At 33.5% G+C, this 19,123-nt stretch overlaps 2 protein-coding genes and 1 long non-coding RNA gene across 5 annotated transcripts in view; 2 read left to right on the forward strand and 1 right to left on the reverse strand.

Annotated features, from left to right (window-relative positions):
• LOC142552525 (uncharacterized) overlaps positions 1-18,722 on the forward strand; it is a 73,419-nt gene extending 54,697 nt beyond the window's left edge. Inside the window, exons 2-3 of one of the 2 annotated variants that reach the window (XR_012821827.1) lie at positions 17,269-17,357; positions 17,947-18,722. This is a non-coding gene — a long non-coding RNA (uncharacterized LOC142552525). The remainder of the gene's footprint in view (positions 1-17,268; positions 17,358-17,946) is intronic. The other variant, XR_012821826.1, reaches the window with a different exon arrangement.
• Positions 4,761-5,431, reverse strand: LOC142552524 (pathogenesis-related leaf protein 6-like). The gene is given in 2 exon segments (XM_075662216.1): positions 4,761-5,208; positions 5,210-5,431. Coding segments are annotated over 2 exon segments (474 nt in total). The 5' UTR covers positions 5,371-5,431; the 3' UTR covers positions 4,761-4,895.
• Positions 7,511-11,612, forward strand: LOC142554067 (uncharacterized). Of its 2 annotated transcripts, XM_075664683.1 has the most exons (9): positions 7,511-7,614; positions 7,795-7,852; positions 8,319-8,449; positions 8,665-9,380; positions 9,459-9,629; positions 9,717-10,279; positions 10,355-10,791; positions 10,879-11,336; positions 11,413-11,612. In XM_075664683.1, exons 4-6 carry the CDS (start codon positions 9,192-9,194, stop codon positions 10,203-10,205), a joined length of 849 nt encoding a protein of 282 aa, XP_075520798.1. In that variant the 5' UTR covers positions 7,511-7,614; positions 7,795-7,852; positions 8,319-8,449; positions 8,665-9,191; the 3' UTR covers positions 10,206-10,279; positions 10,355-10,791; positions 10,879-11,336; positions 11,413-11,612. The 2 variants fall into 2 exon arrangements, with proteins under 2 accessions (XP_075520798.1, XP_075520799.1); XM_075664684.1 differs by lacking the exon at positions 7,511-7,614 and having other exon boundaries at positions 7,641-7,852.
• Positions 18,723-19,123: the final 401 nt, after the last annotated feature.

Genomic DNA, 19,123 nt, shown 5'->3' on the forward strand with positions numbered 1-19,123 from the left:
TCAGTAGCTGTCTGCTGAAATCTCACGCTACTAAACTCTTCTGCTGCTGGATTATATCTGCTAGAAAAATACCAGCTTCTGAAATATCAGTTGCTGCTGGAAGCTTCTGCTGGACTCTTTGTCTTGCTGCTGAATTTTGTTAGCTGCTGCAGAATGCTAGCTACTGCTGGAATTTCGGGTTCTCACATCAAGAGCCTAAGAATCATGCTCGCTAAGGAGCTACGGGAGAAGCAAAACCTTGTTGAAGAGAAGAACCTCCTTGAAGATATGGTGAACCATCTCGTTCATTAGTTGGAACAACTTAGGGATGACAGCCTATGTTTACGTGACAACATTGACATGAGCCGTAGTAGAGAGAAATAATTTTGCGATTTTATCAAGCACTACACGACCTACTTCGTCGAGGCAGACAAAAAACATGAGAGGAAAAAAAGAAGTTGCAAACCTCCCAACGTACCATTGTCGGACTCACTGAAGTCAACAACCAATTGTCGAAGCAAGTTCAAAGTATCTCAAATTCATCAGCTCCAAAATACCAATGAGAGTCTTAGTGACAAAAAATGCAAATCTAATTCAATCCATTCTGGAGCTGCAAGGAGAAGACAATCCTAAATAATTGGAACTTGAAGCGGATCCCATGGTAGCGGAAGGCGGCGAAGAGATTATAGACTAGGATAGATCGATGTTCTAGATTTATTTTCTTTTTTTTATTATTCTACATTCAATTTCCATTTTATTGCAATGCATTCTGTCATGTTTTCCTTTGAAATCAATAAAATATATTTTACTTATTCATTGGTTTCTAACAGCGACCCATGATACACCAAACACAACAACGAGGATTGAAATATACCGCCTCCACCACCACCGAGAGTTGTCCTGAGCAGAGAAGACTTGATGGACATGACTATAGTGGCCAAGACACTTTAAGAGCTGGGGAATAACACCAATAATAATAAACTACCACCCCTGCCACCAACACCAAATGAGATCAAGTACCACTCTCAGTCCCTTTCAAAGAACCGAGTCCAAAATTTCGAGTACAAGCAGTGCCATCTTCGAGCAATTACATCAAGTTATCTTCCTCATTTTCAATCCAAGAACAGTAAGTGATGTTATGTTTTAAAACTAAATACACATAAGATATTTTTTTGTTCTTTGTTCTGTTTTTGAAAACTTCGATCAATAATGTTCCTTCAATTTTTGCCCAGTTTTAAGAAAAATGTTTCAAGCACTGATATGATTCAACTTGATTTGGAAAATGCTTTACGAATTTAGATAAAATATGACTCGTATACAGTTGGATAATAATTGTTGCATGACATCGCCTCTTAGATGATTAAAAATTAGGCTTAGATGATTAAAAATTAGGGATTGATATTAGAAAACAATGAAAAATAGATGAATTTACGTGCTGCACATTCATGATATGCTCTGTTTTCTATTAAGATATGTCCTTGTTTTGAAATTTCATTTGTGTTTGTTATATGTGCTTGATGGAGTTCCAGTTGCTGAGTATTTTCCCGAACACTCGCATATTACTCCTCCTCCCCAAATAAGAATGATATGATATAGATGAAAAAGACCAAAACATTTTCTAGGGTTGGTGATGCAGACCGACTCAAGTTTACACATTCTGTTAGATAAATGTTATTTCCATAGTATATTTGCTTCCGCATTTGTTTTCGATTTTGTTTCGGTACAAAGAGAAAGTTTATTTATAAAATAAACTTGTTTGATTGCATATTGTTGTATAAGACTTATTGTTTTCAATGTTAAATAATATTGACGTCGATACGCTACGATATCGGTACGTGACATTTTTTGATTGGTGGTAGAGCTAATTACTCAGCCAAATGTGCCATGTAATTCGATCTTATCATTGGGACAATATTTCAATGGTTGATTAAATAGTTATAAAGGATTATATTTTTTTTATGATGCTATACAATGTGTATCATGAAAAAATATCGGGTATTGCTTTAATAAAATTGAATAAATACTGGGTGATGTTGTAAGACCTAAGGATAAGATGGAATAAATGTGTGTACCATATTAAATAGCTTCAAACACAGACCTAAGGATAATAACGTTTGAGTAGGTCTCTTGTGAGACAGTCTCATGAATCTTTATCTGTGAGACAGGTCAACCCTACTGATATTCACAATAAAAAATAATACTCTTAGCATAAAAAGTAATATTTTTTCATGGATGACCTAAATAAGATATCCGTCTCACAAAATACGACCCGTGAGACCGTCTCACACAAGTTTTTTCCATAACGTTTACAGTGGCGTAGACATAAATATTTTCTCTGGTGGGCAGAATGTTTTTAAATATTAATTTGAACTTCATATAATTGAAATAAAAGAAACTACATAAACATACCGAATTCGTATAAATATTAATTTAAACTTCACATAATAGAAATAAAAAAGAAGTTAATTGAACATATGAAATTCTTATTTAAACCGAATTTTGCGATTTTTCAATGCACCAAACTTGTTTATGATAAATTATGTATCAATACCAAGAGCAATATTCCTCTCTGTGTAAACAACCATGGTATTGGCAAGAAGGTCATTTTTCATTGTATTACGAAGTGGCGTCTTAATGAGTTTCTTTCCTGAAAAAGCTCGTTCTGTAGTTGATGTAGAAACTGGAAGAGTCAAAACCAATCGAACCAACCTATCAATCAAAGGATAGATAACCGACTTCGTTGTTCTGGCCAATGTTTGTCACAAATGATGCAAAGAATCAAGATTCTGAAACTTGCGCATGAAGCGGTACATAAACCTTGTAATGATCTAATTCTCTCACCAAATCTTCTCTTTCTTCTTGATTGAAATCATGGTAGTAAAACTTATAAAAAAGAGAACAAATGTCACATAGAGAAAATGATCTGAATCCATCAACGGCTCAAAGCATTACTAAGAGTAAGAAGTTCCATTGTGCTCTCTGTAAATCTCTCGTTCAATTCCATCAACTGAAAATCTATTAGTGATAATGGACTGTTAAATTATTTTTCATTGCAATAATTCATCTGTAAATTGTAATCAAAATGAAATTGACAAGTTATAATTCAATTTAAATTGCAAATTCTGTATTTTTTAATCATAAAATTTCAGCATAATTCAATAAATATAAAAAAAAACAACTTAAATCATGTAGATTTTGAATATGAAGATAAAAAAACTTCACAAATTTTTCTTCTTTGAACAAATAAAAAATAGATATTATTTTCAATGTTTACACATTTTCAATCCTAAATATTAGAAATCTTAAAATCCCCAACGTTCACTTTCAACCCTAGAAAGTAAAAATCTTGATACCAATTTTCGATTCACATATTAGCTCCAATCAAGGAGACATACAGAACATGTCCGACATTAAAATATATGACATCAGATTGTTTGAAGTTTGCGTTATTATTTATTAAACTAATCTTGACATAATATTTGCAAATCATAATTTATATCATTGATATAAATAAATTTCAAATACAAACTTATAAGAAATTTTGTTTCTTCAATTTTTACCGAAGCTGTTCTCGTGCGTGCACCATTCTTCTTCAATCTTCAGTAGTCGACTTTTTTTTTTATTTTTTTCAGTAATGATTTTACAATCTACACATAATAACCTTTTGAATTGAGTTTTATTTGGGTTTTAAATCTACACATTTAATTACCCATATGAATTGGGTTTCAAACATTAATTGAACTTTAAAATTCAATCCATTTTTTTATTGTTTTTTGTGAGATAATGATTCTACACATTTAATTGGCTTTATACATGTAGTGTGTGTGTATATATATATATATATATATATGCTGGACTTATGCCCAAATTTGCCCACATTGTTCTCCCCCTGATCGTTTACACCCGTAATGTGGATCGAGTCCACTATATTTTTTTTTCCTAAGATAAAAATTTATTCTAATCCGATGTGATTTCTAAAATATTGTACATTTAAGGATATGATTTTTTTATATGTATAATAATTATGGATTAACAAATTAATTAAGGAGCTTTTTTTCATTTGCATGAACATACGAATCTTGTATGAACGAATATTTGCAAGAAAATAGTCTTCTAAAATCTTACGCAGATTTCATGAATTCATGAAAGGAGAAAAAAATATTTATTTATACATTAATGCACAAAAATTTCATTTTATTCTTAGGACATGAATTTAAAATTTCATTAAAATTACGAGAATGCCATTCGAAAACTAGTATAATCGAAGTTGAGTCCCGCCATTTCTTTTGTTAGCTTTCATAATAACTCGATCAAAATCGTTTTACTGGAGTCACAAGCCAAAGTACCCACCACTTTTATATTTAATTATTTTTACTTGTACTATATTTTTCATACTTAATATTTATGTAAAATAAATATATTTTTATTGTTTTTATTTGATAGGATATGGTTTTTGTATTATTTTATTTTTAAAAAGTGATATTTTTCAATTTCTGTTTATGTTGTTATATTTTTTAAATTTCTGTTCTATGTTAATATTTGTTTCTTAAAAAAATGTTTTAAGGGTCGTCAGAATTTATTTTTATATAAACAAAAAACAAAAAAATTGATAGATTTTTATATTATGTAGCCAAGTTGTATAGGAACTTTCAATTTCTATGCCACTATATAATCTTCCAAAATAGGCAAAAGGTTATATATATGAATATTATTGATATTGATAGTATTGAAAATTAAATAGGAAAAACACAGAAGGAAAAGGCATTTAACTTCCCCTTGCAAAATGATCATTGATATGTTTTATTTAATCATTAATTAGAGGGTACAAAGGTTTGTTTGACAAGAAGAAAATATGGGAATATTTCCCTTATTCTTAATACATATGAAGTAGAAACAACACCGATCGAGATTTATCCCTAGTAAGGGCGTTGGCCAACATAATTACCCGGTGGATCATAGTTGCAAGAAATGTACCACCACCCATTGTTGCATCGAGCCCTAGCGCACCCGAGGCGCACCGAGTTACGCCACACAACTTGCGTATAGTGTAGGCACTCTCCCCCGACACACGAATTAGACCCATAATTATAGTTGGGCTTCTTCGCTACCCACAAGTTCACTGCAGCCACTCCCGTGAAATCACCACTTCCCTTGGCGAGATTCTCCCCATAGGGGCGATTCGTCGAGTGCACGAGGCTACAATCACCGAGTCTGGAGTTGACATAATTTGTTTGCGTCCCATGTCATTGGCCCGACCCCAACTTGGGCACGAGCGGCATTGTGTGCGTTTAGGAAGTCTTGTGGAGAGTTTTGGGCGTGACACAAATGTTCCGACGCCGTGAAAATGAAGAATAAAAGAAGAGATATCAATGTTGTTTGGCGGATTTTCATTTTGCTATTGGAGCCGAGTCTTTGGTGCAAGAGGAAGGAGGGAAAGTAGGGTTTATATAGCTAGAGTTGCATGGAAAACTTGGCCTAGCCGACCATGGAAAAAAAAAAACAATTCAAACATACATATTTCAATTTCTATCTAAATCTCGTTCAATGGAATTTAAATTACGTAAAACAGTGTCATTTAACATTGTCCGTGTATTATTTTCTTCATTTTTTTGTCAATTACTTCAATCTTTTGTCATACTTAGTACGTTAATTATTATTTTTGAAATCAATGTTGCTATCATATCATATTGCATGCCTTAATATGTTATCAAGGAGCGTCTGATTTGGTGGAGTATATGAACGCTTGACAGGTAATGTTTACTTAGGCTCCGTTTGGTACGTGTGATGAGATAAGTAAATGATTAGTAATTAGAGTGATTAAAAAATGAGATATATGAATTAATAGTAAGGTGAGATAAATAACATGGTGTTTGGTATGATTTTAAAATGATGGATTAATTTTGTAAATTTTATTGCAATGACTAAAATGTCCCAAGTGTTAATTAAATATATATTCTTAAAATAATTGGATAGATAATTAAATATTTATAATTATAATTTACATTTATTAAAATTAATTAAAATATATTTATTAGAAATATATTTGAAAATATTACGGTAATCATTAAACAAAATAAATTAGAATTTAATAAATATTTATTTTGATAAAAAAATTCATTAACAAGATTAAAAATTTATAAAAATTTAATTTAAGATAGATTTGCATTACAATTTATTTTCTTTAAAATGATTGAAAATAATAAAAAATATGAAATTAATTTATAAAAAAAAATATAATAAAAATTTAAATATTATATTAATTTATCATTATCACTATTCAAGAATTATATATTATCACATCTTCGAGGAGGGATATTTAATCACACAAATAACATAAATAGTGAGGGCTTTCAATCATAATCAAGGGCCTCCATGCTAAATTAAAAATGAACCAAACATAGATAAGGGATGATTATTTAATAATCATTCCCTTATCATGGCTACCAAACATAGCCTAGAGTACACCAAACAGCACATAGCTGATGTCGGTTCCAACGTTAGCCAAAAAAAATTATTGCATTAAATTTGCTAACTTTCATAAAATGCACTTATAAACGATGGAATGCATAGCAACTTTACAAATAATTGACGATATGAAATTCTATTATTATATATCTTCAAACAATATATTATTTTAATATTCAATAACAATTTATTAAGGTTTATGTAAATTTAGATAGATAAATTATGGCGACCCATATAAGTATGTATGTATTATAATTGATTTACAATGACGGGAATTGGAATATTTATCCAGCTGCCGTTTCTCACACGTTGGAAAGGGAGTCTGTCGTACGAATTGTGGAAACTAAATCATGCCCGTAAATTATCAATTAATACGAAGTAAAAGTAAATTTAATTAAATTATTTATATGACTGACCGTTTACCAATTTTTCAAAAATTATAGTTGGTGTGATAATGGTACAACTCAAATCTTTTAAATCATACAACAGCTCAAGCACTATATTTCGATTGCTCTACCAATTAAGAACAATTATTACACCCAACAATCTTTCTTCTAATAATTGCATTCATTGCCATCAATGAGAATCGAACACGTTGTCTTAGTTTTGATACCAATTGTCGGACCAAGCGTTTGTCGATTTACCAAAAGTTACAGTTGATGGTGACGGTGCAACTCAAATATTTTAAACTGTACAACATCTCAAGCACCAAGTTTCGATTTCTTTACCAATAGGAGAAAATTATTGTACTCAACAATCTCCTCCAATAATTACACTCATTTTAATAAATGATAATCGAACCCGTGAACTTAGCTCTGACACCAATTGTAGCTAGGACCGAACGTTTGCCACTTTACCAAAAGTTATAACTTGTGGTAATGGTATAAATCAAGTCTTTTAAACCGGGAAAATTTAGGCAAATAACACTCTATAACATCAAATTTAAAAAACTAGCACTCACTTTTAAAATGTCTATTCTACCCTTATTTTAAATATTTCAAATCCTTATTTTTTTCCTTTTAACCCTAAGGTTTTTTTTGTGAAATCCCATTTGGTTGCCATCAGACACCGGGATTGACTTGCAACGCTTGCAACAAGGAATTCCTCGACGATTCTGAGCAGAAGCTTCACTACAAATCTGAGTGGCACCGTTACAATCTTAAACGGAAGGTGAGCCGCCGTCAATTCCTTTTCATAATCTTATTGTATGTGTTTGATTTTGTTTATATTTATGGGATTCCTACCTCCTATCACCTATTTGGATCCTCGTCGTCTTCTTCTCACTTCAGGTTTACTCTTCAGTTTTCATTTGATTGTTTTCATCATTATTCATGTTCGATTTGGCTACAGTTCAATTAAGGTGGCATTTCGAGCTCACAAAATTTCTTGCGATTGTTCATGCTTCGAGGTAAGCACCGGAGTTCCCTTTTCCTTCCTTTCTTTACCCTATTATCTCCTAAGGGATTATGCAGATTGTAATGGTACCAGTTTTGACTTTGGAATGTAGAGGGTGCATTTGATAAACCGAATGGCACAACAGTGAATTCATAATGATCCCCATGAGTTCGAAAAGCTGTCTTGTGAATGTCCCTGGAATCCATCCGAATTTTGTGATACCCAGCACGCAAGTCCAGCTTAGAAAAATTTTCCATTGAATCAATCAATGGTCTAAAATTGATACTCAGCCCGCAAGTTCAACTAAATGATTTATTATTAATAAATTATTTGTGTTTGAGGTTAATTTATTTCTTTTTAGTAAATCATTTATAAAATTGTTTTTGCATGAGTTCAATTCTTAGTTTTGAATATTCTCTTTGATAAAAGTATTTTATGAGTGACGTTAAACTAACAATATCATTCCTTCTTCTCCTTAGGTGACCGATCGTTCTTCTCTTAGCTCCATTGAAATTTTCTTTCAATCAATGACCTAATTCACTGATCAAGGACCATTTAAACAACCATACATTTAACATTTGTAATTAAAATGGCAGAAGAAGAAGTTTGGGTAAGTTTATCGTTTTATATGATTTTTATAGAGTTTTTACTTTTAGTTAGATTTGTGGAATTGAGTTTTTGCCTAAACTTTCTTACATATCTGTAACTGATAAATGAATAAACTATTTGTGTTTTTGCTGAGAAAATGTATTCAACATTGTATTTGTTTTTTATGTTTGAAAAATATTTATATTTTTTATATCATTTATGTTTTTTCGAATGTAGGTAAAATTGAAACCTCAGTTATTGAGAAAGAATCACTTTGAATGCTAGTTAAGTTTAAACTCTCATTTCAAAAGTGTATCAGAGACTATCAAGGAATGCCTCAATGATGCAGAGATGCAGAATATGATTGATGGAACTCAATTTGGTAATTTAATTAAGTATGTAAGAGATTACAATTTATCCAGTCAGATTATATGGTTCTTGATGGCTAGACAGTCATGTAAGACTACTAGTGATGAGTTGTGGATGGTTGTGAATCAACGACCGTTGAGATTTTCGAAAATGGAGTATGCACTTATAACTGGGCTTGATTGTTCAGAAGATTTTCCTGAAGTTGGAGAGACGATGCAATTTCGGGATAGACATTTTTGTGGAAATGAAAACGTATATATTGAGGAGGTGGCGACAAAGCTAACGGAAATGAGAAAAACACCTGAACGCACTATAAATTTGGAAAAATATGTTTGTACTTTGGTGCTGCTGTTCTTTGGCCAGTTCGACAAAAGACGGTTCCTCAAGTTGACAACATGCTTTTGAGTTTAGTGGAGGATTTGAATTTGTTTAACAAATATCCTTGGGGTACGATAGCTTATAACGAAGTTCTTAAAAGTATAAAGCGAGATTTAACTTCAATCAAATTGAAGAAAAAGAAGAAGAACGAAAAGATTGTCGAATATGGAGCGTTTACTTTGAACGGATTTGTTCATCCACTTCAAGTAAGATATTTTTATTTGTTTTGTATTTACTTAGTTAATTTATTTAATATTATGTTGGCTATAATTTTTTTAATGCAGATTCTTGCATATGAATGTATTCCTGGCATTGCAAAGAAGTTTGCTAAGCGAAGAGATGGATATAACATGATTCTTCCGCGTATGTGTGGATGGATTTCAAATGATTGGCATGTGAAATCATCTCCAAAGTACAATGAAGTTGTTCAAGCATCACATGAGTTTTTAAATAGGGTGAGTATTTTGCCAATAATTTATTTAATATTTCAAAGATATTTAATTGTAATTCAGTGTTGGAATTTTATAATTTGTAATATACAGATGGTTATTGGCATGTTGACACCTACAGAGTTGGAACTACAAGCCTTGTACATCGCAAATGGTCAATTTTCTGATTCAGATCCTAATTTATCGCATGTTCTACCATTGTTGTCGGAGAGACAAAATGTATACTGCTATGCAGATAGCAGTCCCGAAAACGTTGATCAACCCTTAGAAGAGCAAAAATCTTTTGAAGATATGCAAAGCCAGAGAGCAGATGCACATGACAAACAATCACCTCCACTTCGTCAAGAAGAAGATCGACCACACACCTCCACACATATTGATCCGAGTGCTTTTGTTGGAGAGGTTCCCAGTGTTCCAAATTATTTTGTCCAACTTCAAGATTATATAGATGAGAAGTTTACAAAATTGCAAGCATACATGGATGAAAGATTTACTAATATTGAGGAGAAGCTTGAAGAGGTATCTGTCCAGGTAAAAAACACAGGAAAAAAATCCAGCAGAGACATCACGTCAACCAACTAGTATACTTCCAGAAGCAAAGAGACAAAAGATGTTTGATATCAAAGGTGTTAATGAAGAAGTCTTGCCATCAGAAGGTAAGTCACATGCTTTAGTGGATAAGTCATGTCACCTGATTAAATATTTTAAGATAAATATATTTTTACATACAGGTTCTACATCTCCTCAAAATGGACACTCCATGATCCAACCAAGCAAACATATCTTGCACACTCCCCAACGATTCGTAGTTGATGAAGGAGCTTCCAATGCCCAGCCAGTTGGAGATGCAAACAATAATGATGATAAGAAAGCTTACAATAACATGTTATTAACCTATGTCAGGGTTAAGAGGCAAATCAAGAAGTCGTCGTACTTATCGTCGCCCTTCATGTAATTGTCAGAGATGCCCCCTGTATTAGTTAGCCATCAACTTGGATCATGTAATGACAAATTTCAACCACTTCAAATAGCAAAGTCACCGAAGCTAACTAAAGCTTTGAAGGAGCAAATTAAAACAATGAAAGGCACTCGTCAATGCCTAATGGCCGCCTACGATAAGAAGTGGTTTAATGATTTGCTCTTGACTAGGTCATGGCTTGGATCTTCTGTGAGTATATATGATTTCATATATTTAATTAATATATATGTTCTTCATGTGTTTTGTGCTAATCATTAATCTTTTTGTTATTTACAGCGCATTAACGAATGCATGAATGGGTTTTTGGTGCTTCAAAAAAAGTATCCTCATTTAGTGGCACAAGACATTGCTATAATGGGTGGTTATTTTAGTGGACTTTTGGATGTTGTCCATTCCAAAGCTGAAAAGGGTATGTCTCATTGTCATTGGGAGGATTTGATTCGAATGGCTGAAGGATCAAGTAGAAAATGGAAATCATTGCCATGGAAAGAAACATCATTTATCCTTGTGCCTTACCATGTCCCCAACCATTGGGTTGCTGTGAAAATCGATATAAAGGCCACATCTATCATAATTTATGATTGTGGAATCTATTTAACCAAAGAGATTAACATGGAGTCGTATGTTCGTCCGCTACAAGTTCTAATACCTCGATTATTGAATATTGTGGGCGTAGTAACAACCGATACATGGAAGATTACACGACCACCGTCATTTCCTCAGAATATTGCTGGGTTTGTTTTACCAAATAAAATTTTATTTTATTTCACATTTATTCCATGATTAATTTTAATAATATTAATTTTGCAGAGGTGATTGTGGTGCATGGGGATCAAGACCATCGAGGTGGAATTAGCTCGTCTCAATCCACATGAAATAAAGGACAAGATAGTCGACTCATGTAGACCCTATTTAATAGCATGTACTTTGAATAAAGATTGGATTTTGTAGCGATACCATGGTGGTTGTTGGGATGCTTTGTAGCTTTTTTGATCATGTACAACTGCAAACAAAAAGTAATGATTTGTAGTGTTTTTTTATTTTTTTTTGGATTCCATAGTTTAGTTATTTGTTTTATATTTTTATAATGAGTCTTTATTTATTTGTTTTACATTCCATGAATTCCATGGTTTAGTGTGAAACAAGCCAAAAATAATTTAGGGCGACCGAATGGCGACTGAGTGATATGGTAAAAACAAATTGAGCAAATTCGTGTTTTATATCATATTTACTATATTATGGTATGTTTTCATGTATAATAAATTACAAAATTAAACATAGTGTGAAATAAGGCAAAAATGACTGAGGGCAACTGAATGGCGACTGATTGATATGATAAAAAAAGTAAGAAAATTCGTGTTTTATATCCTATTTACTATATTATGGTATGTTTTCATGTATAATAAATTACAAAATTAAACATAGTGTGAAATAAGACAAAAATTACTGAGGGCGACCGAATGGCGACTGGGAGCGACCAAATGGCGACATTGTTATGATAAAAACAAAGTGAGCAAATTCATGTTTTATATCCTATTTACTATATTATGGTATGTTTTCATGTATAATAAATTACAAAATTAAACATAGTGTGAAATAAGACAAAAATGACTGAGGGCGACCGAATGACGACTGAGAGCGACCGAATGGCGACTGACTGATATGATAAAAACAAAGTGAGCAAATTCGTGTTTTATATCCTATTTACTATATTATGGTATGTTTTCATGTATAATAAATTACAAAATTAAACATAATGTGAAATAAGGAAAAAATGATTGAGGACGACCGAATGGCAACTGGGAACGACCGAATGGCGACTGATTGATATGATAAAAACAAAGTGAGCAAATTCGTGTTTTATATCCTATTTACTATATTATGGTATGTTTTCATGTATAATAAATTACAAAATTAAACATAGTGTGAAATAAGGCAAAAATGACTGAGGGCGACCGAATGGCGACTGATTGATATGATAAAAACAAAGTGAGCAAATTCGTGTTTTATATCCTATTTACTATATTATGGTATGTTTTCATGTATAAGAAATTATGAAATTAAACATAGTGTGAAATAAGGAAAAAATGACTGAGGGCGACTGGGAGCGACCGAATGGAGACTGAGTTATATAGTAAAAAATAGTGAGCAAGTTCATGTTTTATATGCTACTTAATAGTAAAAAATAGTGAGAAAGTTTATCATTCAGTAGCTCTCAGTCGCTCTTTGTATTATGCCATTATTTTTATATTTTACATTATCACTCCGTTATACTATACTAAAATAGAGTAAATAGACCCAAACGTGAAGTTGCTCCTATTTTCTATTATAAGAATCATATATCACTCAGTCGCTCTCAGTCGCTCTGGGTCGCTCTTTGAATTATTTTACGCCACTTTTATATTTTATACTCACACGATTATAATATACTATAATATAGTAAATAGTCCACAAACATTAATTTGATCACCTTTTATACATTGAATAGTACAAAATATCTTCGATTCATTCATACTAAATCATTAATGTTCAATTACATTTAAAAAAAAACATCCAACCTCGCACTTCCAAAAAACAATATTTTCTAGAACATCAAGTGGTTCTATTAGATCACTCATATATCATTCAATCGCTCTCAGTTGCTCTTTGTATTATAACATTATTTTTATATTTTTCATTATCACTCAGTCGCTCTCAGTCGCTCTCGGTCGCTCTTTGAATTATTTTACGCCACTTTTATATTTTATACTCACACGATTATATAATATAGTAAACAGTCCACAAAACATTAATTTGATCACCTTTTATACATTGAATAGTACAAAATATCTTCGATTCATTCATACTAAATCATTAATGTTCAATTACATTAAAAAAAATCCAACCATCCACTTTCAAAAAACAATATTTTCTAGTACATCAAGTGGTTTTACGAGTACATTTCGTCTTATAATGTCCAACATCATTGCATAAGCTGCATTTCTTTTTTCGTTGTCGTCCAAACTCTCCAATAGATGGTCATCTTCGTTTATTTGGTCGCCCCCGTTTTTGCTTGAAGTTAGGAGGTAGCATTTCCAAATTAGAAATATAATCGGGAATCTTCCAATCTCTTGAATGAGGCACGGGGTAAATGGTACCCGAGTAGGCTTGACGCCACATATGCACAAGGTAATAAGGTGAGCACAACTCATAGATACCCAAATTTGCTAGATGACAAGATGCTAATGCGTGTTTACATGGAATTTTATCACATTGAAACACACAACAGTTGCAGGAGTAGGTGGAGAAATCAATTATTTCATCTGTATCATCACCAACTACATGATATTCAGAATAATTCAACTGAGTTACCTTTAGACATTGTGATTGAGTAAACCTAGTTCTCAAAATCAACTCTATAGATGGAGTCAACTTCGTTCTGCATGAAGCTAACTCTGCTGCTGTGCGGTGTTTGTTGAACCAAACTGAAACAATATTTTGAATTGCATTCAACAGTGCTATGATTGGTAACTCTCTTTCCTCAAACAATCTAGAATTTATCGACTCAGCCCCATTAGTTGTCATAATATCATATCGGTTACCTCGGCAGAAAGCTCTAGACCATTTATTTGGTGCAACTGCTTTTCTCAAGATATGAAGCCACACTTGGGTATTGATTTTTCAACTTCTCATACAACATGTTAAAGTCAGACATTTTGCAAGCATATGCAGTTTGCATGAAAAACTCAACCCCACCACCCTTTTTACCACAATGGGTATAGATATTTTGCGAAAGGTGCCATGTGCAATGTAGATGATGTGAGTGCTTGTACACAACGGCCACTGAGCTGATAATGGCAGCATGTCTGTCAGAGATAATTACCAAATCAGGATCATCTGGAATCAGTTCATGCAATTTCTGCAAAAACCAAGTCCATGACATTTCATTCTCTGAGTCAACAACAGCCCATGCAATGGGGTATTGATGCAAATCTCCATCTTGGGCTGTTGCAAGAAGCAAAACACCTCTATATTTTCCCTTCAAAAAAGTCCCATCAATTGCTATAACTTTTCGCATCCTACGAAACCCAGATATGCATACCCCATAAGCTAGGAACATGTATTTAAATCTTCCACTAGAGTCAGTCTCCAAATGAGTTATAGTATCTTTGTTCAGTTGCTTAACAACAAATAAATAAGCTGGCAAAGTTCTGTAACTCTCTTTTGGATCTCCCCTCAAATGATTAAGAGCAAGTTGCTTGCCCTTCCAAGCTTTGTAGTAGCTAACACCAAGCCCTTTATTTTGCATCATCGTCATTATTGTTTTTGGCGCAGGGGTGATTTGTTGCCCTCTAAAATTTTATAGCAATACATCTGCAACTACAATAGAACTTGCTTGTCGGTGCCTTCGTCTTCTGTCAGAAAGGTCACATGTGTGTATGTTACAATAAATTCGAATTTCAAACTGAGTTGAACTAGCCCTTCGTGTTGCTCGCACTCTCCAACTGCATTTTTCTGTAATGCATCCCACCACATAAAGTGTCTTTGTCGACCTTTCAACATTCATTTCAAATAAAGCATTCAAAGAAATCTTAGTCAATTCTTTCTTAAGTTCATTTTTACTGTTGAACTTTTGACCAACTGATAAATTCGATCCATCGGTAAATGAAAATGCACCATCACCATCGTTAATCGCCAACAAATTTTGTGTATTCGCTTCCATTAAATCAGAATGAGAGAAATCAACATGTGGACTTTGTGTTCTTGGTAGATCGAAGACATCATTTTGGTTCAAGTTTTTATTGGCATTATCTTCTTCAACAACGACTTCTTTTGTTGCTGCAGTCAATTCAAAACCATCTTGGATAAAAGTACAACCAAAATATTCATCATGAAGACCCTGATTAAAAGCATCCATATCCAAATCAATTTCTTTTCTTCGACATTCTACATTTACATCAAAATCACATTTTTTTTTCTATCTTCTACATTAATATTATAATTCACAGCACTACCCTCCACATCTCCAAAATGCATATCACTGTCATTAACTTTTTCTCTATCAACTCCAATATCAAAAATCTCAATTACTTCCACATGCAAAACATGTCTAGTACGCGAATTACCAAATGATAGATATGTTCCCAAGGATCGTGAATTTCGAATATAGATTGGGCATGGTTTGCAAGAATCTACTTCTGGTAAATAACTCAATGTCAATTCAACATCTGATTTAGCCAGACCAAGTGTCTCGTATATTTCATTCATGACACATTCTATGGTCAAATTACTACCATCAATGGAAATAGTTGTCCATTCTTTAGATTCGGATAACCATGTATAAGTTCCTTGTTCATCATTCTTCCACTCTCCATTAGAATTAATCAAAATCTGGATGATCGTCATTCCTATACAAAATAAGCAATAAAGATGTCATAAAAATTAAATGATTTAACATATAATCGGATGACATAACATATCAAAGTGGGCGACTGAAAACAGTATTGAGCGACTGTAATGCCCGAATTTTGAAAAAATGTGGCAGTAGTTGTGATGGTTCTTGGCTTTACGTTATGGTATGAATGGTAATGAATGTTATAGAATGGAATAGATGATGGAGGGGTAGAATCAAAGGTGGAATTTGAGCTAAATAGGTAATGGAAGTGCAGAAACGGTATGAAAAATGTGGCAGTAGTTGTGGTTTTTAGCATAATGTTTTGTATATTGATCCAATTGATGTTAGGCCTCTTTCATTAGAAAGATAAGACATAAGGCTATAACTTTCATGATTTGAGTTTTGTTCAAATCATTAGGAAAAACGAGCCAAAAGCGCCCTGAAGTGTGTCGTGCGTATCGTCGTTCCTACAATGACACATGTTGGGAGATTGAGCATAACTTTTTACTCAGACCTTCAAATGACATGAGGCCAATTGGAGATAAACGTCAAGACATAGGGCTACAACTTTTTTGTTTACCACTTTTTCTAATGCGGAAGGGAAGAGTGTTTCAGAAGCGATCTTTACAGTAGCTATGCACAGAGCGGCACCCGAGCAGTAAGAAACGGCCGCCCGAGCGCCAATGCTTCTGAATTTTTGAGTTGTTTGCAGTAAGTTCGGCGCTAGGGCGTTAATATGTGACCGCCCGAGCGCCCAGCAAGTTAAAAAGCGTGTTTTGAGGTTTGGGAAGGCATAAAATCGAATGGGATCATCTTTTTACTCATTTTCCTTCTCCTTTTTTTCTCTCCATTGGTTTAGAGCTAGGGTTCTTCATTCTCCTTCAATCCAATTTCTTCCAAGACATTAATCTTTGATTGAAGCCTTAATATTTGCTTGGAGATTAGACGTTCTTCTCCTCAAGAGTTTATAAGCAAGGTAAGAAAGCTTATTTACTTGGTTTAGTGATTGAAGGGGAAAACAATGTGTTGTTTGGTTTGAGTGTTGAGGTAAAGTTGTTAATATAATGATTGATGGTATTATTATTGTATGTATTGATATTTTGAAAAGAAATGGAATTGAAGATAAGGGCAAAGTAAAGGAGCTAACTCTTTAGCACGCATGTCATGTGTTTGATAAAATGATTCAATAAATGTTTTTATGGCATATTACGGTTAAGAAATTTACGGATCTTGATTCGAAGCAGTATTGAATTAATTATGAATTTTTAACAGAAACTACTTTGTTTTGATAGATGATCAAAGTTCTTGAGTTATAGTAGAATTCAAAGGTTCAAGACTTCTCACCTACACATTTCGATCTTCTTTTGGTAATATTTGAAAGGTATGTTACGGTCGGTAACATACGAGGTAAAAGTATCATTTTTATTTTAAATTGAAAACCCTATGGCTCGATGAACTATTGGTGATTTGATGATGATTGTTGTATTGAGATGAGTTGATTATGATATCGAAATGAGTGATTTGCATCATTACACTGCATATTGAGCCACTTTTTAATTCAGATTTGATATGGCGGAGGTCGCCTTGATTTATTGATTTGTTGGACGTATGGGGCTATAGTTGAGTTGGCATAGTGTATGCGGAGGTCGCTGCTATGGCATGAACACTCTCTATAGGCGCGCCATAGTCCTGGGATTGTAGAACACAGCACCCCACCCCGAGCGGATGAGTCGGTGGATGTTGCTGGGTGATTCTATTCCCTTGGGTACTCTATGACCAGATGATTCACTTGATCTTGAGATTTATTGATAGCCCACAGCTTCAAATCATGCAATGCATTATATTGCATCTTTATGAATTTTATATGAGATATTTGAAATGTTAATTCTCATATGTTATTGATTGTATCATACTGGGTTTATACTCACCGGCACGTCGGCTACCTCTTGTTTTCATGTGCTTGACGGTAGGTGAGGCAAGGTTTGGGATGCCAAAGTCCAGCTCCAGGCGAGGAGATAAGAGTTAGAGTGAGATTCTCGGGTCTTAGGAGCTATGTGATGATGTTTGGATTTCTTTGGTTCACTACTTTTTGTTGGCATGTTGAAAATTATATTTCAAACATTTGAGACCATTAAATTATTTTGACGATGTTTATGTGAATTTGTGAACCACAAATTATGTATTTACTAAATCATTTGGTTTGTTACACTTATAATTATTAGTATTAGATATCGGACCCGGGGCCTCACATTAGGTGGTATCAGAGCGTAAGATATTTGGGAACAGGGTAGATCGAGTCAATTTGAATTGCTTGATCATGTGATATATTTGTTAACATTTTCATTGTGCTATGATGTGAAATACATGATTTAAATTGAGATATTATATTGTTGAGTTTTATTCGAGATTTTTGAGATTGTTGAGTCTCAAGAGCCAGAGATGATTGAAACAAGATTGAGATGATTATGATATTGTGATTTTATATGTGTTTGATCTATTTTATATCAGACATGGCTACTCGAGGTAGAGGTCGTGGTAGACCTAGACAGGACATACCAGTGGCACAAGATCAGGGCAGTGCTACTCATACTCAGATGGATATAACTCCGACTCCGATGGAGATACTGTTAGCCAGATTTCAGTCTTTGCACCCACCGATGTTGAAGGGTACCGAGAATGCATTAGAGTGTGAGAACTGGTTGGAGAATATGGATCAATTATTTGAATCTCTTGAGTATCCAGATGATCGTAGAATCAAAATAATTGTTCATCAGTTATTGGATGTTGCTAAGAGTTGGTGGATAATGACAAAGAAAGCTTTAGAGGGTCGAGGTACGATTGTTACCTGGGATATTTTTAAATCTGAATTTTATCAGCGTCTCTTTCCTACCTCTTACAGGAAAGATAGGGGAGCCGAGTTTGCAAATTTAAAGCAGGGAAATCTGAATATTGAGCAATATGTTGCCAAGTTCTCGAATTTACGGAGATTTGCTCCTCATGTAGCATCCGATGAAGAAGCTAAGGCCGATCATTTCATAAATGGTTTTAATCCTGATATATTTACCCTGGTTAATACTGGAAGGCCTAACACTTTTGCTGAGGCTCTTGATCGAGCCAAGGGAGCTGAAACTGGAATCATTAGGCAGA

This window comes from Primulina tabacum, chromosome 8 (genome assembly GCF_025594145.1).
Source record: "Primulina tabacum isolate GXHZ01 chromosome 8, ASM2559414v2, whole genome shotgun sequence".
Classification (NCBI taxonomy): Eukaryota; Viridiplantae; Streptophyta; class Magnoliopsida; order Lamiales; family Gesneriaceae; genus Primulina; species Primulina tabacum.